Here is a 22798-nt window from a genome sequence, read left to right as displayed (position 1 = left end):
AAAAACTATTTTTCATTAAGAAACATTCAATACATGTTTAGCCTTTTGGAGGTTAAAATGGAAGCACATTTCTGTCACAGATCATGATGCTACCAGGTATTCAGTCAGGTTTATTGGAAATGAACCCAGTTGTAAAATCACTTCTCTTTTGTGGGCTTAAACTACAGGTGATCACTTGGTGATTCCCGCTTCTTCTATTATTAAACTTGGCGTGACCAGTAATTTGAGTTGCAAAAATGACAGCCTTAATTTGCAGAAATCAAGCCTAAAGGTTAGAGATACTCAGTCTTCGTTTGAAGGGTTCTTCTTCTTGGCCTCCCCGCCACTGCTGTTACCTGTCTCAAAAACCTTTGCTCCCAAGGGCCACTTACCACCTGCTCACCCGCCCCGGGAAGGAGCCTCAGAGGTCCCAAAGCACTTTGTTGCCTAATGCTTATTGAGATTCCAAATTTCTCTGGTTCCAGCAGAAATAAGATTTCAGGATGTTGATAGTTTGAGAGAATAGTTTGGGAATTGAGTTAATAAAAAAAATTTTTAAAAAGTTAAATTAAGAAATATAAAAGCCCATGGAACCCTTTTCTCTATTTCTGGTAACTTAAAAGATACCATGTTGGGGACTTCCCTGGTGGTCCAGTGGTAAAGAATCTGCTTTCCAATGCAGGGGATGCAGGTTCGATCCCTGGTCAGGGAACTAAGATCCCACATGCCGTGGGGCAACTAAGCCTGCGTGCCACAACTACTGAGCTCACGTGCCTCAACTAGAGCCCGCGTGCTGCAAACTACAGAGCCCACGTGCTCTGGAACCTGCACGCTACAACTAGAGAGAAGCCCGCGCACCACAACGAAGAGCCCGCACACCACAATGAAGAGCCCGTGCGCCACAGCAAAAGACCCCGCATGCCTCAACGAACATCCCATGTGCCGCAACGAAGACCCGACGCAGCCAAAAATGAAATGAAATAAATAAAATAAAAATCTAATTGTTTATTTTTGGCTGCGTCGGGTCTTCGTTGCTGCGTGCGGCTTTCCCTAGATGCAGCAAGCGGGGGCTAAGCTATTTGCGGTGCGCGGGCTTCTCATCGTGGTGGCTTCTCTTGTTGCGGGGCACGGGCTCTAGGCACGTGGGCTTCAGTAGTTGTGGCACGTGGGTTTCAGTAGTTGTGGCACGTGGGCTCAGTAGTTGTGGCTCGCGGGCTCTAGAGCACAGGCTCAGTAGTTGTGGCGCACGGGCTTAGTTGCTCCACGGCATGTGGAATCTTCCCAGACAAGGGCTCGAAGCCGTGTCCCCTGCTTTGGCAGGTGGATTCTTAACCACTGCGCCACCAAGGAAGCCTCATAAATAAATCTTTAAAAAAAAAGTACCGTGTTCTATCATCTCTGATTGCTCTTTCCATACAACTAAATACTTTTTCTGAAATTGTAATCAATAGGTTAGTCCAAATCAGTATGTTCTATTTCTAAAATTACATAGTTTGTTAAAGTTTAAACTCTGTGGTTGAAGTCATTTTAAGGTTCCTGATAATATAATGTTTTGGTTTTTTCTGAAGAGGTAACGTGAATGATACGAAAAAAGCAAACATATCATGGTGTCTATTTGTGGTGGCACAGTGACCCGGGTCATCTCCCCCCTAGAAGCCTCTCAGTGGAGGCTTTTGGCTTTTGCCTTCTTGGTCACCCGTATTAATATCAACTCCAGTCCACTGCCACAGTCCCTGGCTGTCCCACCTTCAACCTCTCACAGCTCCTTTGGTTGTGATCTGTAACTTTGCTACCAGCTGTGGGTCAGAAATGGTTTCATTATCATCCTTTTGCTACTTCATTCTTTCTGGAACGGTATAGTTCTGTCCCCATTGTCTTTGGCATGTGTGTCTGCACTGGTTTTTAGCTGAGACTACAGACTCTTGGATGGTGGGTAAAAGGGCTCTTTTATTCACTTAAATACTTCATATTCCAATTATGATACCCTGAGTCTGTGGAGCTCAATAAAGTCTCCTTGATATTGTCGGCAGCTTAAATTATTTGGAGCTTTTCATGTTAGAAAGAAAAGGGGTTCTTAATCCAATACTCATTTGACAGATGGGAAGACTGAGGCTCAAAGACCATAACACCCACAGGAGCCTTCGTCTGCGTGGTATTTAGGAATCATGTGCAGGGTCAGCACCCTGGAGTTGGCCGGCCTCAGAGCATCCTGGTTACAGCCCTGGAGGGGGGTGGGTCTGGGCTGCGGGCTGCTGTGTTGCTTCCCACGTCTAGGACCTTGGGCCTACTACCTCACCTCCTTCCTTCCTTTGTCAGAGAGGTGAGCTTTAACTGTCTCCTTCCACGAGAGGCAGTATTGCCTAATGAATGTGAGCTTGGGCCTAAATGAGGCAAAAGTGCACGCCCTGGGAAACCCTCACATGTCTGCCGGGCGGAGAGACAGGACTTGGGAATGTGATTTCATGTTTTCAATTGGAGTGACCTTTGGGAGGATATCCTGGAATCTCAGGTCTTCATTTATATCAAGACTCCTTCCTTGCACACCTGCCCTTTATGAGTTGCCAGAGTTTTAAAAATGGGCCCTGTGGTCCTTTGTTTTCTTGTTGTGTCATGAGGCAGAATAAAGTGAAACTCAGTGCTGGCGGGTGACTCCCATTGTAATGAATATGCCTGCAAATGGCTCCTGGCCGCTTGAGGGAAGAAAGGTTGTGTATAACTTCAGAAAAAGATGATTGACTGGGTAGTCACTGTAGCATCCTGCTTAAGAGTGTGGATTTTTGAAAAATGGTTGTAAGTTTTTAATTGTGGGAAAAAACACATAACATAAAATTTATCATAATCATTTTAAAGTGTTTTAGTTCAGTAGTGTTAAGTATATTCACATTGTTGTGTGATGGGTCTGCAGGACTTTTTAATCTTGCAAAACTGAAATTCTATACCCATTGAACAGTAGCCCTCCGTTCCTCCTCCCCCCACCCCTGCCAGCCATCATTCTACTTTCTGTTTCTAGGAGTTTGACTACTTCAGTTACCTCATATAAGTGAAATCATACAGTAATTGTCCTTCTGTGACTGGCTTATTTCACTTAGCATAGTGTCCCCAAGGTTCATCAGTGTTAAAGTATATGATAGGATTCTTTCCTTTTTACTGTTCCACTGTATGTATAGAGTACATTTTGTCTATCTGTCAGTGGCTCTTTAGGTTGTTTATGTCTCTTGCCTGTTGTGAATAATGATGCATTGAACATGGGTGTGCAGATATCTTTCCAAGAGCCTGCTTTCAATTCTTTTGGATATGTACCTAGAAATGGAATTGCTGGATCATAGAGTAGTTCTCTTTTTAATTTTTTGGGCAACTGCCATACTGTTTTCCATAGCAGGTGTACCATTTTCCATTCCTACTAGCCAGTGCCCAAGAATTCTAATTTCTCTATATCCTCACCAACACTTGTATTTTCTGGGTTTTTTTTGAAGTGGACTTCCTAATGAGTGCAAAGTGATATCTCATGGCGGTTTTGATGTGCATTTCTCTAATGATTAGCGATGTTGAACATCTTTTCATATGCTTGTTGGTCATTTTTATATCACCTTTGGAGAAAAGTCTATTCAAGCCCTTTGCCCATTTTTAAATTGAGTTATTTGGTTTTTTGTTGTTGTTGAGTTGAAAAGTATGGATTTGAAAATCAGACTGTTCTGGGCTTTAGTCCTGGCTCCTCCATTTATGAGCTGTTTGACTAGAGGCGGTTGCCCCAGAATCCTCAGCGGTCTCTTGGGGGTAGTAGTGGCACCCACCTCATAGAGTTAGGGATGTTGGGCAACCACTGAGGAAGGACCCAAGAAATGAGAGCTAGAGTGAAGGCAGTCTGTTCCAAACAGAGTTTTGAAGGAAATAAAAATAGCTGCCTTCTCAGTCCCCTCCACAAATGGCAGCCGCTCTTCAATTCCACACCCCACCGCCTTCCCTTTGATCACACCAGACTTTCAGGACAAGCGAAAGGGTGTGCTTGGACAGTCAGAGGCTCGGTGGCATATGGAAGACACTCATGTTGCCAAAAAGAACCTCTCTGGGCCTCCTGGGCGGCGTGCTGGTGGTTTGCAGGATGGCTTCAGCTTTTCGGCGAAGTGCGTGTCATTGCCTCAAGTCACAGCCGGAGGAAACTTGAGTCCTCAGGCAGCAGTTTGATGTTCCTGCTCCACCCCAGGTGCACGCCTGTGGGGACAGGCCCCGCCTCACTGAGGGGCCCTGTGCTCTGAATTCAGAGGTGGAAAAACTGCAGGCCAAGAGTGCTGACAGATGCAGGGGTCTGGTTCCTTTTCAAACTCTCTTGATGGGAGAGACAAAAAGACCGGGAGTCATTGTAAAGAAATTAGTCATAGATGTTTCTCACTCTTCAAAATCGTCCCAGCAAAAGGTTAGACAACATGCAGCTTTCAAGTTGTCCTGGAGGTTGGCAAGTGCAGTGAGGTGCGACCTGGCCAACTAAGCCCACAATTGCCAGCCTCCAGAGGGTAGATTTCCCCCCTGTGTTGAAACCTTCCTTGGAGTTTAAGGCGCCACTTTTAAGCAGAGTGTGCTGTGCTTGGTTTATCTGTGCTGTGCCAGGATGTTTAAAAAAGTATCTGCCCTTTGGAGTGGCAGATAGTAACTCTTTACCAAATTACTTGGTTCTTTTCAATCAGTCAGTTTCTCCCCTCTTTATATTGTCCTGGGCCCATGTAACACCTCTCATTTCTTACTACTAACTGAAGCTCACTCAGTGTGCTGGGATTTGTCATGTTCAGTTATGGTCAGTTAGAGAATTTCAGATTGTTGCCTCCTTTAATGAGTTTTTTGGGCAAAGTAAATTATGGTAATATTTAAGAAATTTGCTTACTACAAAATCAGCTTTCAAAGACCGTTTGAACTTGACATGTCCCCTTTAAGTTATATTATTTATAAACACTTAGATTAAGTGTTTGAAATCTGCTGAAGTTTTGAATGAGTATCAGTGTACTGACTTCTAAGGGACAGAAGGCTTCTCAGTGATCATGTAGTTTGCTTCCGTTTTCTAGTTGAAGACATCAAAGCTCGAAACTTTACTAACGCTGAAACCCAAGTTTCCCAACTGCGCAAGGTGTGTGGATCCCCAAGGAGAATGCTACTTCCCAAGTTGATTTCTTTCAGGATATGGGCCCTTATCCAGGCAGTGAGGCTGGGGTTTTCCAGGTGGAAAGGTCACATTTCCACATGTAACCCAATGAGCATTGTGTTGAGTTGGGGGAAGAATTTGGTTCACTATTTTAAACCTCTTATTTCATAGTGTGGACTTCCCCATCCCCTCTCCCCAGTAAAGCACAAAAGTATTTCCTAACTTTTAAGTCAGTGAGCTTCCTTTCATGGATTCCGACCTTAGATCATATCCAGATAAGCATTGTGTAATGGGATGGGTGGGGTTAGTTTTTTTTTTAGTCACAGATGCCTGAGAGGCAGGAGGGAGGTTAGCAGACTTAGTAATGGGGCTTTTAGCGGTTCATCCCGTCGGTGACTAGGTCAGAGTTCACTGCAGGACTGTTGTGTCCCTTCATGGACCACCTGTCCTGCCTTTGGGACCTTTCCTCCCACTCTCCTTCTGACCTTTTTCCTTAGTCACACATTCCTCTCTCCCCGGGCCCCTTTTAAAGACCTCTGCTTCCCATTCCCACTTTCTTCCCCTTTCCCAGCAATTCCCACCGAATGTTTTGCCAGCTCTTCTCGGGGATTACGGGACTGTGATGTGACCTTCTCATTTCTGGTGATTTCTAGTTGAGTAGCTTCAAATGCTCCTCCGTGGAGATGAGTCCTCAGTGTGCCCGCCCCGCCTGACCCCTTCACATGGGCCCGGGGTCAAGATCCCACCGTCTTGATCCTACTGGGCGTGCCTCAGGGCTTTAGACCCTGGCCCCATTGTGATGCTTGCAAAGGGTGGTTGTGGACCCAGGCGGCGACAGTGCGGTACTGACAACAGTCCAGAATCCACGTTTACATCTTCAGTGAAAATCCAAGCAAAGACCCCTATGAGCACTTATCTTTGGGAGGTGGGGTTATAGGTAACTTTTTCTTTTTTTTTTTTTTTTCATATTTTTAGTGTCTCTAATTTCTCTGCAGATCAGTTAAAATATTACTCTTTTCATGGGGAAAGAAAAAAAAACCAGTCACCATTCCTGAAAACCCTCGCCTGAGCTGGTGGGTAAAAAGTAGGGCTTCCCTTCTTGAAAATCAGCATCTTATCATCTTACCGGTCCCTCTGAGACTGGACGCCGTGGAGGCGGCTCTCGGCCTCCTCTCTCCTTCCACGGCTCCTCTTAACCGTTCCCCCCCACCCCCACCCCCTCCACTGCCCCTCACAGTCGGCTCTCAGGCCTCCGTGGCTGCAGCGGCTGCTCCTTCTGCCTCCAGAACAGCTCTCTCTGTACCTCAGTCTTTGTCATCATGTCGTCAAGGACAATAATGTTGTTTTCAGCGAAAGTCCAAAATTTACATACAGGATCCATCCCCTGCCAGTGACAGGAGGAAGGAGATTTAGTGTGTGTCATTTAATTAGCATGCAGAGATCCTGAGTGCCGAGTCGTACAAGGAATTGATCTGAAAGTGGATTTAATGCTAGATACAGGAGCGTGAAGTGTAGTCAGGGAGACAAATACGTACCGAGGGAGAAAAAAGGATGGGAACTGCTGAGTATGACTATAGCCAAGTTCAGGTTTGCATTGGAAAGCTGTGGATGCCGAGGGGAAGAGCCTTTTAAACTCCCCGGAGGATTTCTCTTATTGTCTTGCGTTGATGCAGTGCTGTTTTGTGGCATAAGCCTTAATGATTTGGGGGTTATAACTTTATCAGGATAAAGTGATCCTTTTCCACCGCAAGCTTTATAAGTATTAAGTACAAATTAAATACACAAAATCTATCTATCTATATTATAAATGTGTGACAGAAACTATGTCTTGACTCTTGATTCTTTCACAAAACCTTAATGCTTTCTTGCCTTGAATGTATTTTCTCCGATCTTATATTGAAAACCTGTGTTTGTCTCATGTCTTGAGTCTACGGAGTTGTTGTTCTTTTTATCTCCATCGTCTTATGGGTTGTTCAAGCGATTTTAATAGGAAGGTGGGCTCATAAAGCAGGCACTGGCATACACTCCGAGATCGTCTGAGGGCTTGGAAGCACGTGTTTGTTGAGTGTGTGCCCAGGTGGTGCCCTGCAGCTTGTTGGTTAGAAGAAGCATTCCAGATCTGCTTCTTGCAGCAGGGTAGATCGGATCCTGCATTGACAAGGAAGTAGGCAAGGTGAGGAAGCAGGATAAAAGGTAGCCTAGGTGACAGTTCACTTCTAAGTCCAGTCTAGGACCCGGCTTATAATAGAAGCCACATGGCAGCGCAGACCAGTAGCCACGTTCGTGACACAGATGGCAAGTTCAAGCAGGTCCCTTGTTCCGGTCTCCGGGTCTCCCCATCCCCTTAAAAAAAAAAAAAAAAAAAATCTGGATTTTGCCAATCCACCAAGGCTCAAAAGACCAGCCTATTCCTTTAGGTCATAATAAAGCCTTGTGCTCTCAAACCTTTTCATTTTTTTCTTAGCTACTGACCTCTTTTTTAAGGAAACTTTACAGAGGCCCTGTAAAACATTAACTCAGACCTGCTATGCTGAAATGGAGTGGAGGAGTAATTTAGAACCACATTTGCTCCTGCTGTGGACTGAGTGTTTACGTCCCCCCTAAATTCATATGTTGAAGCCCTAATACCCTGTGTGTTGGTATTTGGAGGTGGGTCCCCCTCGGAGAGGTAACTAAGTTTAGATGAGGCCATGAGGGTAGAGCTTCCATGATGGGATTAGTGTCTTCCTTCCTGATAAGGAGACCAAAAAAAAAAAGAAAAAGGAAGAGACCAGAGTTCTTTCTCTGCCATGTGAGGGTGCAGCAGACCGGAGAGAGGGCCTTCCCCAGGCCCCTGACCGTGCAGGTGCCCTGATTCTGGACTCCCAGCCTCCAGAACTGTGAGAAACGAGTGTTTGTTGTTCAAGCCACCCAGTCGATGGTATGTTGTTTTAGCGGCCTCAGCTAAGCCCACTCTGCCCCCCGCCTCTCTCCTGGCCCCCCGTGTGGCCTGTGCTAACAGCGTCCTGGGATACAGTTTGGAAGCCAGCGCTCCGTAGTGCAGCCACGTCACTCTCCCCAGGCCGCACTGTGACCCGCCTAACACCCTGTGCTGTGGTCGCGGGGGATTTGAGGGTGAGGACGATGGTTTCCTCTGTAGGCTTCTTTTCACCTGCCCAGTAGAACTGAAGCACAGAAAAGCCCCGGAGACCAGACCGAGCACACCTTGCTCACGGGTGGGGTGCCTGGGGCTGTCCTGCTGGGAGGCCAGGAGGTCCTGGAAGCCGTGTGGTAAACAGATGAGTTGCTTTTGTGCAGATGGTTAAAAAACATGAGCTGAGAAATCGTGATCTTAGCTTTTAGTATTTTTCTGTTTGTGTTGAGTGACTCCTGGGTCTATGTTTCTGACTATTTATGTTCATATCTGGAAGTTTTCTGGAAGGAAATTTATTATCACTGTAACTGTGGGTAGTCTATCTGGGTCAGCAGGGAGGGACCATTTTCTGAATGCAGTTCTTAAGAAATGGTATTAATTTTAGTTTAAACAGTTGCCTTCGACAAAGAGAAAAACAAGATTTGGCTAGTGTTTGAAAAGCAAGGTATGTTACATTTAAATTTTTTATTTAATGGTCAGATCATCTACAATGGATGGAGTCATTGCTGAATTAATTTGAAATAATTTATTTAAAAAGGATCCCTGTTTCCAAGTGTTATATAATGTGAAACCACCAATTAAGGTAAACCTAAATAGTATAACCTATTAGGTTATACTAAAGTTAAGTGTTCCAGTCGTCGAAAACCCAGGATACCGGGTCCCACCCCAGAGTTTGTGATCTAGTAGGTCTAAGGCGAGGCCAAGAATTTGCAGTTCTAACAAGTGACCAGGTGATAGGGTTGTTACTGGTCTGCAGACCTCACTTGGAGAACTACTCCCGTGGACTGAACCCGTGGCCTGGGTTCTGGTGATGGTGACCCCATGTGCTGGTGTGGGCAGTGGGGTCAGGAAGACATTTCACCCTCGACACCCACAACGAGGTCCAAGCAGGGTGGACTTGACCAGCAGCTGTCGTCACGGAGAGTCAATCATGTAAGTGACGAACGTTGGGTGGTCTGACCCCTTTAAAAAAAATCCATGTGGATGAGACAGCAGAAGGGCTGAGGTAGCAGTTGGGGCAGATCTCCATGTGGTTAATGCTCTCGGGCTCTCGGAAACAGAACTTACTGACTGGTCCTTTTTTCACCTCTTCTCTAGAGCTTCTGTATGATGGCGGTCTTGCTTCACTAGCACAGGAGGCCTTCACTGTCTGACCAGACTCGTTTCTCACTCTCTGCGTGCTCTCCCCCCACCTCACCCCACCCGCACTTTCCCAGGGTCGTGTGGAACTGCTCGAAACTCCCCAGGAACTCACTGCGATGGGCTGTTTCAATTCCCTTCCTTCACAGGGGGTGGCCTTCCTGGGCACGCTGCAGGACTTAGGACGTGACCATTCCCTCCACCACTGCCCCTTGCCCACTCCCCACGGAAGGGGCAGACTAGGTGGGTCTTCCATCATAGCCCTCTGCACTTACTTTGGCCACCCCTGTGGGCTCCTGTCCTGCCACTTGTCACACTGTCACCCCTGTCATGGTGGCCTACTCAGCTGTCCCCTTCGGGGACAGAGGTTGGTTTCATTTCACCATTGTTCTCGGGATGAACTAAATGATTGTTTGGTCCGAGAGGTGATCAACACCTTAATGTGTAATGTGTCCTATAAAGCTTTATATATAAAACGTTGTGTATCTACCTAAATGTCAGATATCCACATATCTCCATATAGATAGATGTATGTAAAGTTTATATAAAGTTTTCAAATAGTTTTTCATGAACTTGAGAATAGAACTGTCGGAAAGAGCTGAGCCCCTGTCACTTGGGCCTGGAATTGGATGCCGCATGGAGGCACCACTTGTTCCTTCCTCCTTCGGTGCCTGGCTTTCCTTGTTCCCTTCGCCTAGACCGTCCCCCTCGACTTCTCTCCCTTGTGCTTCACCTTTCCCAAGATGCTCCGGGGCTGCCCTGACCTCCTGCTCCTCTGAGCTGCTCTGGCGTTATCGTCTGTGCTCAGGGCAGTGATTGCCAGCCCCAGGGATGCCGTTCTCAGACTCTGAGAGGCTCGGCTGAGGTTTGCCACGGTGCCGAGGGAGCATAAAGGACCTGGCAGGGAGTGACAGGAGCAGACTTCCCAGACGCGACCTTGGAGCTGAGCTCTGGAGGAGGAAGTCAGCCACACAAAGAAAGGCCAGAAGGGCAGCCCAGCCGCTGTAAGAGTGGCTGGGCCTCTCCAGTGCTTCCTGCCTCTTGGGACCACGGGTCCTGGACACGCTAAGGTGGTGACGAGGACAACACTGTTATTTTCTTCATAGAGTACGTGTCTGTCTTCCCCAGTATCCTTCAGCAAACCAGTTTTTTTAATCCCCAGCCCCAGTCTGACTGTGGAGAAGTCTAAACAGCACAAAGATTTTGCCAGGTTTAGATTAAAATAGAATAATGAGGAGAAGAGCAATTCAGCACATACCCCTGTTCGGGGACCCCTGGCCGAGCGCCGCTGTCAGCGCTCTCAAGGGTTCTCATTTAATCCCTGCATCAGAGCGGTGGGAGGTGGGTGCTGTCATCGACTGTGGTCTCTGGATGAGGAGGCCGAGGCAGGAGCGGTCAGGGCCGTGCTGCTTTCCGGGTTGCTGAGTGGCAGCACAGGTGGAATCAGGGCCTTCTTCCCCTCTTCTGTGTTCATTCCCGTCGCCCCGAGGCCCTGGGATGAGCCAGTCCGGCTCCACCAGCAAACCAGCTCCACGTCTCAGGCCTTGGTCGCCGAGGCTGTCACAGCAGTCCTCGCTTACTGGGCGGTGGTGAGGGTGAGATGTGTGGGTACTTGGAAAGCACGCTGGCAGGCACAAGTAAGCGCTCGGGGTGAACTATGTGGGCCTCACTTTCCCCGTTGGGAAGGGAAGGGGGGTTGAGCTGAGTCACCTTCCAGTGCCCCGTTCAGCCCTACGTCTCCGTGCCCCTCTGAGTGCTGACGATTTCCCTCACAGGCCAGGGGAAGGAAGCAGAGTGAGCAGGGGGGGTCCCCTGGGGGCAGGCCTGGGTCCTGGACTCACCCCCTCACCTGTCCTGGTGGCCCTGACCCAAGGGCCTTTGGTGGTGGTGGCTCTTTTCCACCTCAACGTGTCTCATAAAACTGCAGGAACCACAATTTGAAATTCAAGGTTATATAAGCGGTAATAGAAGAGATCAAATTGTGACGAAGATCAGCATTTCATATGCCGACTGAGGCTGGATGTTTGTTCCTCTTTATAGTTTTATTGTCTTTAATCAAGAAACGAGAGCCCCGACCTTCGGCCCTCCCCAAAAGTACAATATTATCCCCTTTGCAGATACAAAAACAAATGCCATTCATTTCAAAGGATAATTTTTTTTTTTTAATTTATTTTGGCTGCCAGGGGTCTTCATTGTGGCACATGGGATCTTTAGTTGCGGCATGTAGACTCTTGGTTGTAGCATGCGTGCGGGATCTAGTTCCCCCACCAGGGATCGAACCCGGGCCCCCTGCGTTGGGAGCGTGGAGTCTTACCCACTGGACCACCAGGGAAGTCCCTCTCAAAGGGTAATTTTATCCAGTGCACTAAATAAAACTTCATGTGTCTACAGCCTTTTCTTGATTGTTTTCAAGCTTATGTAGGCCTTGACTTTCCCAGGCCCTACCTCCCCCCACGGGGGTGCTTCTTGCCTGTGCTCCCAGCTCAGCTCCGGAGGGAGGGAGGAAGCCGGGGGCGCTGTCGGCTGGCCCCCCGGCTCCCCAGGAGCGCCCGCTGTGCTCCTTCCCTTCAGTCATCTTCTCCGTGCCTCTGTCTGGCTCTCCCCCCCCGCCCCCCATCCCGCCCTGCGCCTTCCTGCTTCCCCTCGAGCTGTGAGCTGTTGTCACACAGCTCCTTGCCAGGCTGAGTCCAAAACGCATCTTAATAGAGCCTTGGAAACTCACCCCAGATGGCTGATTTGGGAGGGCATAGGGATAAAGATCTGCAGGGCTCTTGCTGCTGTTTTTAGTTCCTGCATTTCTTGTCTGTTTTCTTAAAAATAACTTGTGTGCCTGCCTCCCCATTACATCCCCTCACCACCACCACCCCGCTGCACCCCGTCTCAGGCAGAGTTTGGCTCGCTCTTCTGTCTTCAGAGCTTACCCCCCAACCCTAGCACTTTTTCACATTGTTTCATAATAGCCCTTCATTTGTCGGATCCGCCAAGCTCTCCATTCCCTGCTGGCTGGGATATCTTTCCAACGCTAAAGAATGCATAAATGAAATAAATTTTCTTTTGAAAACTGTAAAAACCCCAAATCTTCCATGATTCCCACTAATTAATACCTAAAGTAACCAGGCAGTCAATGCTGTCTGTAATCTGGGCCTGACCATATTCTTCTCTTCTGTTTGCACGTGCACCATCTGGTCATTAGCAGAATGGGTCCGTCGTGCATGATAACTGATATTCGCCTGCATGCCTTGTGATGCAGCTCCCTGTACCAGACGTGGTGCCCGTCATTTCCACCTGTTTGAATTTTACTTGTCCTTAAAGAACAGCTACCAGTTCCTAAAACCTGATGCCGGTAAGAAGAAGGATAGCTGACGTTTTATCGAATGCTTGCTATGTGCCAGGCTTATCTTTTTTTCCACATGTTTGCCTAATTAATGCTCACACTAATCCTCTGAGAGGCACTAGAATGCAGATTTTGCAGATGAGGATACAGGTATAAGGTGTTCAAACCACCTGTTTGAGGTTAAGTAGCTAGATGAGTGGTGGAGCAGGAATTTGATCTCAGGTATCTGGCTCCAGGGCCTATGCCCTTGACCTGATACACAGGAGAAATTCATTTTCTTTGCTGAACTTCTAGAATATTTTCTTTTTATTTCTCAGCAGTTGTGTACTTCTCCCAATCACCCTGTTTGAAATTTGAGGGACTGTGACATATTCATATCTGGATTTCTAGCAGCAGGTGAAAAAAACTTAAAAATATTTCTTTTAAAAAAAGAATGTTATTATTTAAAAATTCTGTTTTCCTATAGCTAGACCATCATATAATGCAACTGTAGAAAAATAGCAAGGTTCTTGTTTTTGGGTTATTTTCCATAAAACATCCAAAGTAGTCAGAGTAGAGTGTAGAGAGATCTCGGGTAAATGAATCTGTTTGTTCGTGACTTTTCCATGTGCCTCTGCTGTTTCCCAGGCACGGGATACGGCAGGGACTGCAGAAATCTCTGCTCTGCTGACATCTGTGTTCCATTGTAGTATAGGTAAAGTTTGCACTTTGTAAACAGTTTGACAGCATTCATTAGAGGACTGCCTGTTTCTTTCTTAAATCGACACATTCATTTTACTTTGTTTTTTTAAGAAATTTTCTTCAGCTGTTGGTAACAACAGATGCTGCAGATGTTAATCCCTGCTGTTGTTAACTTTTCTCCAGAGATTTGATGTTCAGTTTTAATTCTTGTTTCCAAGGTCTATTCATGTCGTTCAAACAGAAGTTTGAGAATAACTGGAATTTTAAACATTTTCTTTTTCTTTTGGCATGGGAGACCAGGATTTTTCAGGAGGGATGGCGAGAGTTATAAACTGCTCTGTCGTGGGATAACAGAAAAAAGCGGAATATTGGAGAATAAGGGTCTGTCTCTTCATTTTCTTCCTGGGGCTCCTCTTTCTTACGGGGCAGCTGATGCGTGATTTAATGTCATGTCTTTAAAGGGAGAAGAACTGCAGTTCAACCTTGGTATCAGCGTCTTGTGAAAGCATAGGAAAGGAGCCCTGTATTCCAGACTTTGCAGAGCCGGAGGCTGGACAGATGTGAGGCCGTGTGCATGTTCCTTTTCCTCCTGCCCTGTCACGCCAACAGTGTGATGTCACGCTCTTCCCCACACACGTGTGTGCGGAGAGGACACAGCAGCACAGAGCAGTCGGAGAACAGTTCGGCATCTATGATATTGACACACCAGCAGAGATCATATTTATGACTCTATTGAGAATGTCACAGCAGTGATTTAGATGCAGGCAGTTGTCTCTTAGGGCCCCTGAATTATGGCTGGTTTTAAAATTCTTAGAACCCACTGAAGGCCATTGTTTCTGAGAGTCTACATAATTTAAGCCTTCTACATCCTGTCATTACATGAGATGTCAGAATAGTAAAAGCCAATCCCAGGCTGACCTGTTCCTGCAACCCTGTGGTTTTGTGGCTTTGCAGACTTTATAAAGCTGTCTGTCGGTGCCTGTGGTCCCCGCAGTTGGGGCAGTTGGCGGTGAATGTCATCTCTCACATCTTGCCCCGAGGGACTGGAACCCCAAAGGTGTACGCATTTACAGAGGTTTACAGAGAGGGGTGGGGCAGCCCCCTGCTCAGCCTCAGCTGCACTGAGGCGCGCTCTTCCACCTGAGCCTCTAGCCGGCTGCTTCTCAGCAAGAATAGAAGTCGAGGACAGAAGCCAGATCCCCACTGTTGTTCTGGAGAATATTAGAAACAGCAAAGCCTTTCTTAGACCACTGAGCACATCACATCCTGGGTACATATAAGAGACTCAACAAATACTAGTGTAAATGGCTTAGGAATGATCCAAGTTAAAACAGTGAACATATTTATTATTAGAACAAGGTTCTCAGTCAACAGCTGTCCGACGTTTTCACGTTGGTGTCCTCCCCCTGCCGCTCCATTCAGCCCCCTGTGTACATGAGCACACACCTCATAAGACTGCACCCCAAACACGTATGCACACGCACGCGTGAAAGAGGACTGATCACAGAGCTATAGCCTTGTCCCAAATCTGGGTCTTTTGGCATTGATAAGATTAGCCAGGCCGCATTTAGAATAAACAGATATTTATCTATCCCCCTTTTGTAAATTACTGACTACTTTGTAACTAGGCTACTCTTAATATGAACAAAAGATAGTATATTTTTAAAAATTGTTAATTATAGACTATAACATCTGTAACTGTTACCACGTAAAATAAACTTGGGCAAAGGGGATATATTTTACCCCTTCCCGGGGTTTAGGAGAGAGGAAGTGATGGGTATTTTATTCTGATTCAGGTTCTCACTGGGGATGACTTTGTTCCCCCTTCTCCCCAGGGGACATTTGGCAATGTCTGGGCATTTCTGATGGTCGCTGCTGGCGTGGGCGGATATTATTGTCATCTAGTAGGTAGTGCCCAGGGGTGCTGATAAACATGCTACAATGCACGGAACAGTCCCCCATGACAAAGGATTAGCCAGCCCAAAGTGTCAGTAGTGCTGGGATAGAGAAACCCTGCTGTAAATTGTTAGGTTTATTTGCTGACCTTTACAGTGGATTAGCCTTTATTTAGCGAATTCAGAGGTGAAATTAACACCAGTGCTCCTAATCCGTCTTTGTATTCTGCAAGGGGCCTTGGTACCCTGACCAAGATTGGGATGAGCTCTGACCATGTGGGAAGGCCTGAATTCAGGCAGCTGACAGCAGCATTTGGACTGGGTTCTAGCAGTCACAGCGAAAGAAAACGAAGAGCTGTCATGATAATAAGTACCTAAGGTTACGTGAGGGAGTGAAGAGTAAAAATGTGATGTGGAGCCCGCCGTTCGGAGTATGTTTTGAGACCAGCAATGGTGGCATCACCTGGGAACTTAATGGAAATGCAGACTCTCAGGCTCCCCTCAGACTGAGTCAGAGTCTGCATTTCAGCACGATACCCACGTGATGTTTGTGCATCTGGAAGTTAGAGGCACTGGGTAAGCGTTTTTTACTTTGGAGGAAAACATACCTTGGTTCAAACTGTGGCTCTGACTCTTAGCAGAGGTGTGACCTTGGCCGTGTTACAAAACCTCACTGCACCTTAGTTATTTCGGCTGTAGAAAGGGGATAACATCACCTATCTCATGAGGTGGTTGTGACAGTCAGACAGGCTTATCTGTGCCGAGGACCCATCACATGGTAAGAGCTCAACGAACTGAGCCATGATTAATAATAAGAAAAAGAAGGCGAAAGTAGAGAACCCTAGGGAGGCAGTTTATGTCTTAAACCTCGCAGGCGTCATCACCAAACAATGCTTGGACTCTTTGCAGATCTAATTTCTCTGAATAGGAAAATAACAAACCTGGAGCTTCATAAGCTTCTATAGACTGTGGTTCTTGTCATCAGCTTAGTTGGCAGAGAGTAAGTAGATCCAGGGACCAAACAGCCAGAACTCCTAGACGTGTTCCATCAGCCCAGCCTGAGGCACAGCTGCTCTGTTTATTGCTCTGCAGTTTGAAAGTTAACATGGTAGGAATTTTCAAGACACTCGGGAGGAGAAAGGCTGAGGCAGACGGAAAGATGCAGTTTGAGGAAGGAGACTAGGAGAGATGAGCCCTCATCTTACTGGCAGGGTTTAAGAATGGGAAGGAATCTCCAGATTAAGTCCACCCGATGCTCTGTTGACGGGACGGTCCCTGGGTTCTTTTCCGCTATACACGTGAAGGTCCGTTGAAATGCTTCTCTAACCACCACTCCTGCGCCTGCCACATTGGCCCCGACAGCTCACAAGAATCACTTTTTGGGAACAAGAATCTTTTACGAACCAGAGGGAGTGTAAATACTTCCAGTATGAGATAAAGCAGAACTTGAATCATAACTGCAGGGTCCAGCAGAGTTTCAACAGCCAAGATGGTAAAAGAGGAAAACAAAACAAAAACAAAATAAAGGGAAAGGGCTCAAGTAGAAGACTTCAAGCTGCAGAGTAAGATTAAATAAGAATACTGACTAAAGTTCCTTTTGAAAAAGGGATTAATTTAGACTATATTGTGTTCAATAGTGAGTAATCCTGAGTATACAGGTTGTGAGGGGTGACTTGTCTTCTGAGTGTTTTGCAAGAGAACATTTTTTAATCTTTGATTTAAATCAGAACAGGTTTGCATTTTCTTTAATTTTTTGATTATAAAAATGTTTATTATCACACATTTAGAAAATACAGGAAATACAAAGAAGAACTTCAAGCACACCAAACCCAGTACCTACCTATCTCTTCTTTTATTCAACAATTATTTATCAAGCGTCTGCTGGGTGCCAGGGACTGCTTGGTGTTGGACAGACCCCCGTCGACAAGGTGGCAAGGTTCTAGCCTTCTCAGAGCTTACAATGTTGAGTGACTAAATTTTGATGCGTTTCCTTCCAGTATTTTTTTCTGTGCCCTTAATGAATATGTGTTAGCAAACAATAAGAGCTAATGTTCACTGTATTACTGTGTGTTGGACCCTGTTTTAGGTGGGTTGTATGGTATGTATTAACTCAATCCCTATAACACCACTATGAGGGAGGTGCTGTTATTCCCACTTAACAGATTGGGAAATTGAGGCACAAAGAGGTTAAGCAACTTGCTAAAGATCACAAAATCCATAAATGCAGAGTCTCGATTAAAAACCAGGCAGCCAGGCTCCAGAGCCTGACCTATTAATCACGGAACTGTACTGCCTCTCCTAATACTTATAAAATTGAGATCATACAATATAGACAATTTTAATTCTTGCTTTTATATTGACTATTACACGTGAGCATCCTCCTGTAACGAGCATAAACGGTCTGTTTCTTACCTCCAAAAGAAGTAGAATTTTAATTCATGTGTTTAACAGGGTCATAATGAAATAAACATAAATAAAAATGTGATGATAAGCATTTAAATGCTTACAGAGATTATAAGGCATTCTTAATGTCTTATCATTTGTTTAAAAATCCTGTACTTTCAAGAGGAGTTAAGATGGACAAGTTACATTAGGAAATTAAACACTTTGTAGCTTGTACTTGATTTCATAGCAGGAAAACAAACCCAGCTTTAGATAAAGAGCAATGGTGATGACTGTTCTATAAATTAGTCATAACATGGAATTGTGTTGGAGCTGTTGAATGGAAGAGGTAGTGTATTGTCTTACAGGGGGGTTGTGAGACTCAGGTTGCCTGCGCGGGGCTTTTCACGGCATGTGTTAAGAATGCACTGTGTCAGATGAGGTCCACTTGTAGGGGAACTTCGCTAGTTTCATAGTGAACCAGTGGGATGGTCTCTGTGCGTGTCCGTAAGGTATTAGTGAGATACAACAACACTGTACCAGCAGCAGAGTGCCTGCAGTTGGGAAAGGCACAAATTCCTGAACTGTAAAGAGATTTCAACTAAGAAATAGAAATTTGAAAATTGATGGCATAGGAGACATTTGAATTGTAGGCATATCTAAATTGGAGGGGTATCTACAGAAAGCATGAACTTATTCATTGTCTCACCCTGGGCAAATTACTTGGCTTCTCTGAACCATAGTTTTCTCTTCAGGCTAATACTTGCCTTCTGGAGTTGGCATCAGGATGAAATGAGTCTGTCCATATAAAACACCTGGCGTGGTGCCCAGCACTTGGTAGAGGATTTATTAATGGTCACTGTTACTCTTGGCTGTTAAGTAAGTTTTAATCTTTTTAAAAAACACCTAGCCTTATATACAACACAGTGGTTAAGAATGTACATAAAAGCCAGACTGCTTGGGTTCCAACCCTGGCTCTACGATTTTCCAGCTTTGTGGCATTCAAGGCACGTAAACTCCTGTGCTTTAGTTTGCTTCTCTTTAAAACTGAATAGTTAACCGTACCTACATGTTAGGGTGGTTGAGTGTTAAATAAACTATTATATATAAAACCCTCAGAACAGTCTGGTATAAAGCACTGTATGAATGTTTGCTGTTGTTATCAATAATACACTCGTTAAGTCAGAAGAGGATAAAGTATTATACTTTACAAAGTGGATATCTTTGAACATTTCCTCAGCTGATGCGACTTTTGCTTACTATTTGATGTATAATTTGTTTGATGTTTGTGGCTCAGGTGTAGTTTTTCAATGCATATTAAAACTTGATTTTTAAATTTGGTGATATCATTGTATAATATCTGAATGAGCAGAATTTTCTGATCAGGCACTATGTTTAAATATAAATTTTTATTGAAGAATGACCACTCTGGATGTGGTATATATGCGTACAATGGAATACTATTCAGTCATAAAAAAGAATGAATTTTTGCCATTTGCAGCAACACGGATGGACTTGGAGGGCGTTATGCTAAGTGAAATAAGTCAGACAGAGAAAGACAAATACTGTATGATCTCACTTATGTAGAATCCAGAAAATACAACATACAAGTGAATATAACAAAAATGAAGCAGACACACAGAGAACAAACTAGTGGTTATCAGCGGGGAGGGGGAATGAGGGGGAAGAGGAATAAGGGCTACAAACTATTATGTATAAAATAAGCTACAAGGATATATTATACAACACAGGGAATATAGCCGATATTTTATATTAACTATAAATGGAGTATAAGCTTTAAAAATTGTGAATCACACAGATTAGAAAACAAACTTATGGTTACCAAGGGGAGGAGGAAGAGTGGGATGAATTGGGAGATTGGGATTGACATATATACACTAATATGTATAAAATAGATAACTAATGAGAACCTACTGTACAGCACAGGGAACTCTACTCAGTGCTCTGTGGTGACCTAAATGGGAAGGAAATCTAAAAAAGAGGGGATATATATACGTATAACTGATTCACTTTGCTGTAGAGCAGAAACTAACACAACACCGTAAAGCAACTATACTCCAATAAAAAAATTAATTAAAAAAAATTATAAAAATTGTGAATCACTATATTATACACCTATAACTTATTTAATATTGTACAGCAACTGTACTTCACTTACAAAAAGAAAACAAAATAAAGAGGAAGAAAAGGAAAAAAAAGAAAAATGACCATTCTGAAATGTCCTTTTTCCTCCCCAGATTATTCAGAGCTGGGAGAGCTTCCCCCACGATCTCCTCTAGAACCAGTTTGTGAAGATGGACCCTTTGGCCCTGTCCCAGAGGAAAAGAAAAGGACATCTCGTGAACTTCGAGAGCTGTGGCAAAAGGCCATTCTACAACAGATACTGCTTCTCAGGATGGAGAAGGAAAATCAGAAGCTGCAAGGTTGGTTTGCCATTTTTTATATTTAACAGGCCTGATGATGATTTAATTTGTCCTGACTCTGAAGTGAAGCATATCAGACATAAGCGTGTTATTCTTTAAAAAAAAAAAAAAAGAAAAAGGCAATGTACTCTAACATACATACATACACACATGCATATTAAATACCTGTTACTTTTCCAAAGCAAAGTTAGTACTTTTCACTTTCTGGAGATTTAATGATAATCTCGCCAATTGTATTAAATTAAATCTTCTGAGAGACATCCTTCAAATGTAAGCTTTAACTCTCTGAAAAGCGTTTTTTGTTTTCCTCTTTCTCTCTCTCCCCCTGCTTTGTCCTCAACCGTAGTCTTTGCCTGGTACTAGGTATGAACTGATCCTACCTAAATCATTAAAGTTCATAACCTCACTCTATGTGCATTTTTAGTGAGTGGCAGGTAACCTGAAAAATAGAGAACTAGACTTCAAGTTAGCTGATCTCTACCTGTACTGATATCAAGGTTTTATAAGGACAGACTCATTTAATCCTGGTGACAGCTCTAGAAGGCAGGTATAGCCTGAAGAGGAAACTAATGCTCAGAGAAGCCCAGGGTTATGTTAGTGTCAAAATAAGCCATGAACTTTGAAAGTTTAGATTCTGTTCATTTCCTGTTTCCATAGTCATTTGAACCAATAAATATTATTTGCAAAGTAGCTAAGGAGCTGAGTTTTATGTACCCTGGGTGGTATACTGCAAAGAGCACGGGTCTTGGAGTGCAGAAAGCTGCCTGGATATAAAAAAAGGAGGATTTTGGTTGGGAAATCTGGACATACACTTTAAAAGGGAGGCTGTACAAGTAGTACATGCTGGCCCTGTCCAGAGCAATTTTGGAATTAACTTCCTCCTTGATTGCAGATCTTCATCTTTTATTGTGATGTTTGTATAGAGCTGAAAGTTAAGACACCAAATCTGGTGAATAAGGTTCATTGTCCATATACGTATGTCATCTTTGACCAAAAACAAGAGTCAAGTACAAAGTAATAAGACCTTTTGATAAGAGAGCAGTTGAGCACTTGGAATTGTCTACTTATGGGTGTAGTGGGCTCTCCAGTGCCCAGTATTGAAGCTGAGAGAGACAGCTTATCCCATGAGGCTGCTATGGAAAGGGATGCCATGGTGAGGGGAGTTTAGAGCAGTGAATGCTAAGTTTTCTTCCAAGTCTATTTTTCTACCATTTTCTTGTATGTTCTTGAAGGTAATTCTAAAGGCAGATGTCTAGAAGAGATTTAATAGTGATGGCATCGCTGAGTGTTCCATCGACTAAATGACAGCTTTGGAGCACAGTGCTTATAATCATGTGTATGTTGGTGGGGATTTTTGTTGAAAAGTAAAAAGGCACTTATATTCATCATGTAGGTCATAAACCTTAATGCTTTTCCTGGCCAGTCTTCTTGCAGATGGCAGCTACAGAAAATCAGGGCGTAGTTCTAAAATGGGAAGGATGCTGGCTGGCTTCTTGGGACCGTTGGGAGGAATCGTGACTGTAACTGATGAGACAAGATCAGATTGCCACAGTGGCAAAGCTTTTGTAAAGCCGTGTAAATGGTGACCAGGCAGACTAGAATGGGCAGGGAAGGGTTTCCTAAGGTACCTGGAACACCTTGCCCTTGTTCACTAGCCGTTGCCAGCATCCTCATTTGCTGCTTCCTTGTTTCATCCAGCAGGGTTCTGTCCTGTGTGGTCTCTTATTTTTACTGTTTGAATTTATTCCTCTCCTTAGCTCTGTAAAGTCCAACATATGCTTATCTTGGTGGTGAAAGCATAATAAACTTGCTAAATATCATTTAGGAAGCATTGCGTCAGTGCATACAGTACCTGTATTGCTGAGAAAAATAATCAACAATAAGAGCCTGATCATGAATGGCCTAAAAACATTTAGTTAGTTTTGTTGGGGTGGCATGGGGGGCACAGAATCATTAAATACAGAAGCAAGATTAGATAAGAACCAACCAGGAGTGCACTAGAGAGGCAGTCATTTTATCGCTTTTTTTTTTTTTTTTTTTTTTCAGTTACTTTTAAAGGAAGGTTAAATTGCAGCTGGAAGTGGCTCTTGCAGTTGATCAGGAATTCAGGCTGAATTGCGTGCTTTTTGGGAAAGAAATGAGAGGAGCATATAGGAGGAGGTTCTTACTATGGATAAGCCTTTTTTCTGGCATTTGAATATATGGACCAAATATTTATTACTATTCCGGGAGCACTGCGTTCAAGAAAGAATCAAACCACGTCATCTAAATCTGTTTCACTTCACTGTAGACCATTGGAAGCTGAATTGTGATTTCCTCAGAAGTTAAACAGCTAATTTTCAGTGGCGTTGGGACTGAAATGCATGGCCTCTCTCCCGGGCCCTCAGTCCTCTGCAGCACCCTCTGCAGCACCCTCTGCAGCACCCTCTGCAGCACCCTCTGCAGCACCCTCTGCAAGGCCGTTTCCCCCGTTATAAATGATGGTGGAGCAGCCTGATGCAGGACAGCGGGTGACTCACCACAACCATGGGTTTTGGTCAGCACTATATTGCTTATTGGACTGAGTCATATAACTTAATGTTGCAGATACTACATCGGCATAACGATAACACAGTGAATTTTGAATTTTAATTGATTATCGTTGAAGATATTTTTAAAAGATATTTTCCTAGTTAAACAAAT

The 22798-nt window shown here is 44.6% G+C and overlaps 1 protein-coding gene across 9 annotated transcripts in view; it reads left to right on the top strand.

The window, feature by feature from the left end:
- TBC1D1 (TBC1 domain family member 1) overlaps positions 1-22798 on the top strand; it is a 217791-nt gene that overhangs the window by 160231 nt on the left and 34762 nt on the right. For 7 of the 9 annotated variants that reach the window (XM_036852789.1, XM_036852790.1, XM_036852788.1 and 4 more), the window contains one exon: positions 19931-20116. In XM_036852789.1, the coding sequence (XP_036708684.1) occupies positions 19931-20116 (186 nt within the window). Of the gene's footprint in view, positions 1-7946; positions 8028-18089; positions 18552-19930; positions 20117-22798 lie in introns of those variants that run through there. The other 2 variants (XM_036852797.1, XM_036852796.1) reach the window with 2 other exon arrangements.

The sequence above is a fragment of the Balaenoptera musculus genome, chromosome 5, assembly GCF_009873245.2.
Source record: "Balaenoptera musculus isolate JJ_BM4_2016_0621 chromosome 5, mBalMus1.pri.v3, whole genome shotgun sequence".
In the NCBI taxonomy this organism is placed as follows: domain Eukaryota; kingdom Metazoa; phylum Chordata; class Mammalia; order Artiodactyla; family Balaenopteridae; genus Balaenoptera; species Balaenoptera musculus.
The sequence above is the reverse complement of the archived record's forward strand: the minus strand, read 5'-3'. Positions and strand labels throughout refer to the sequence as shown.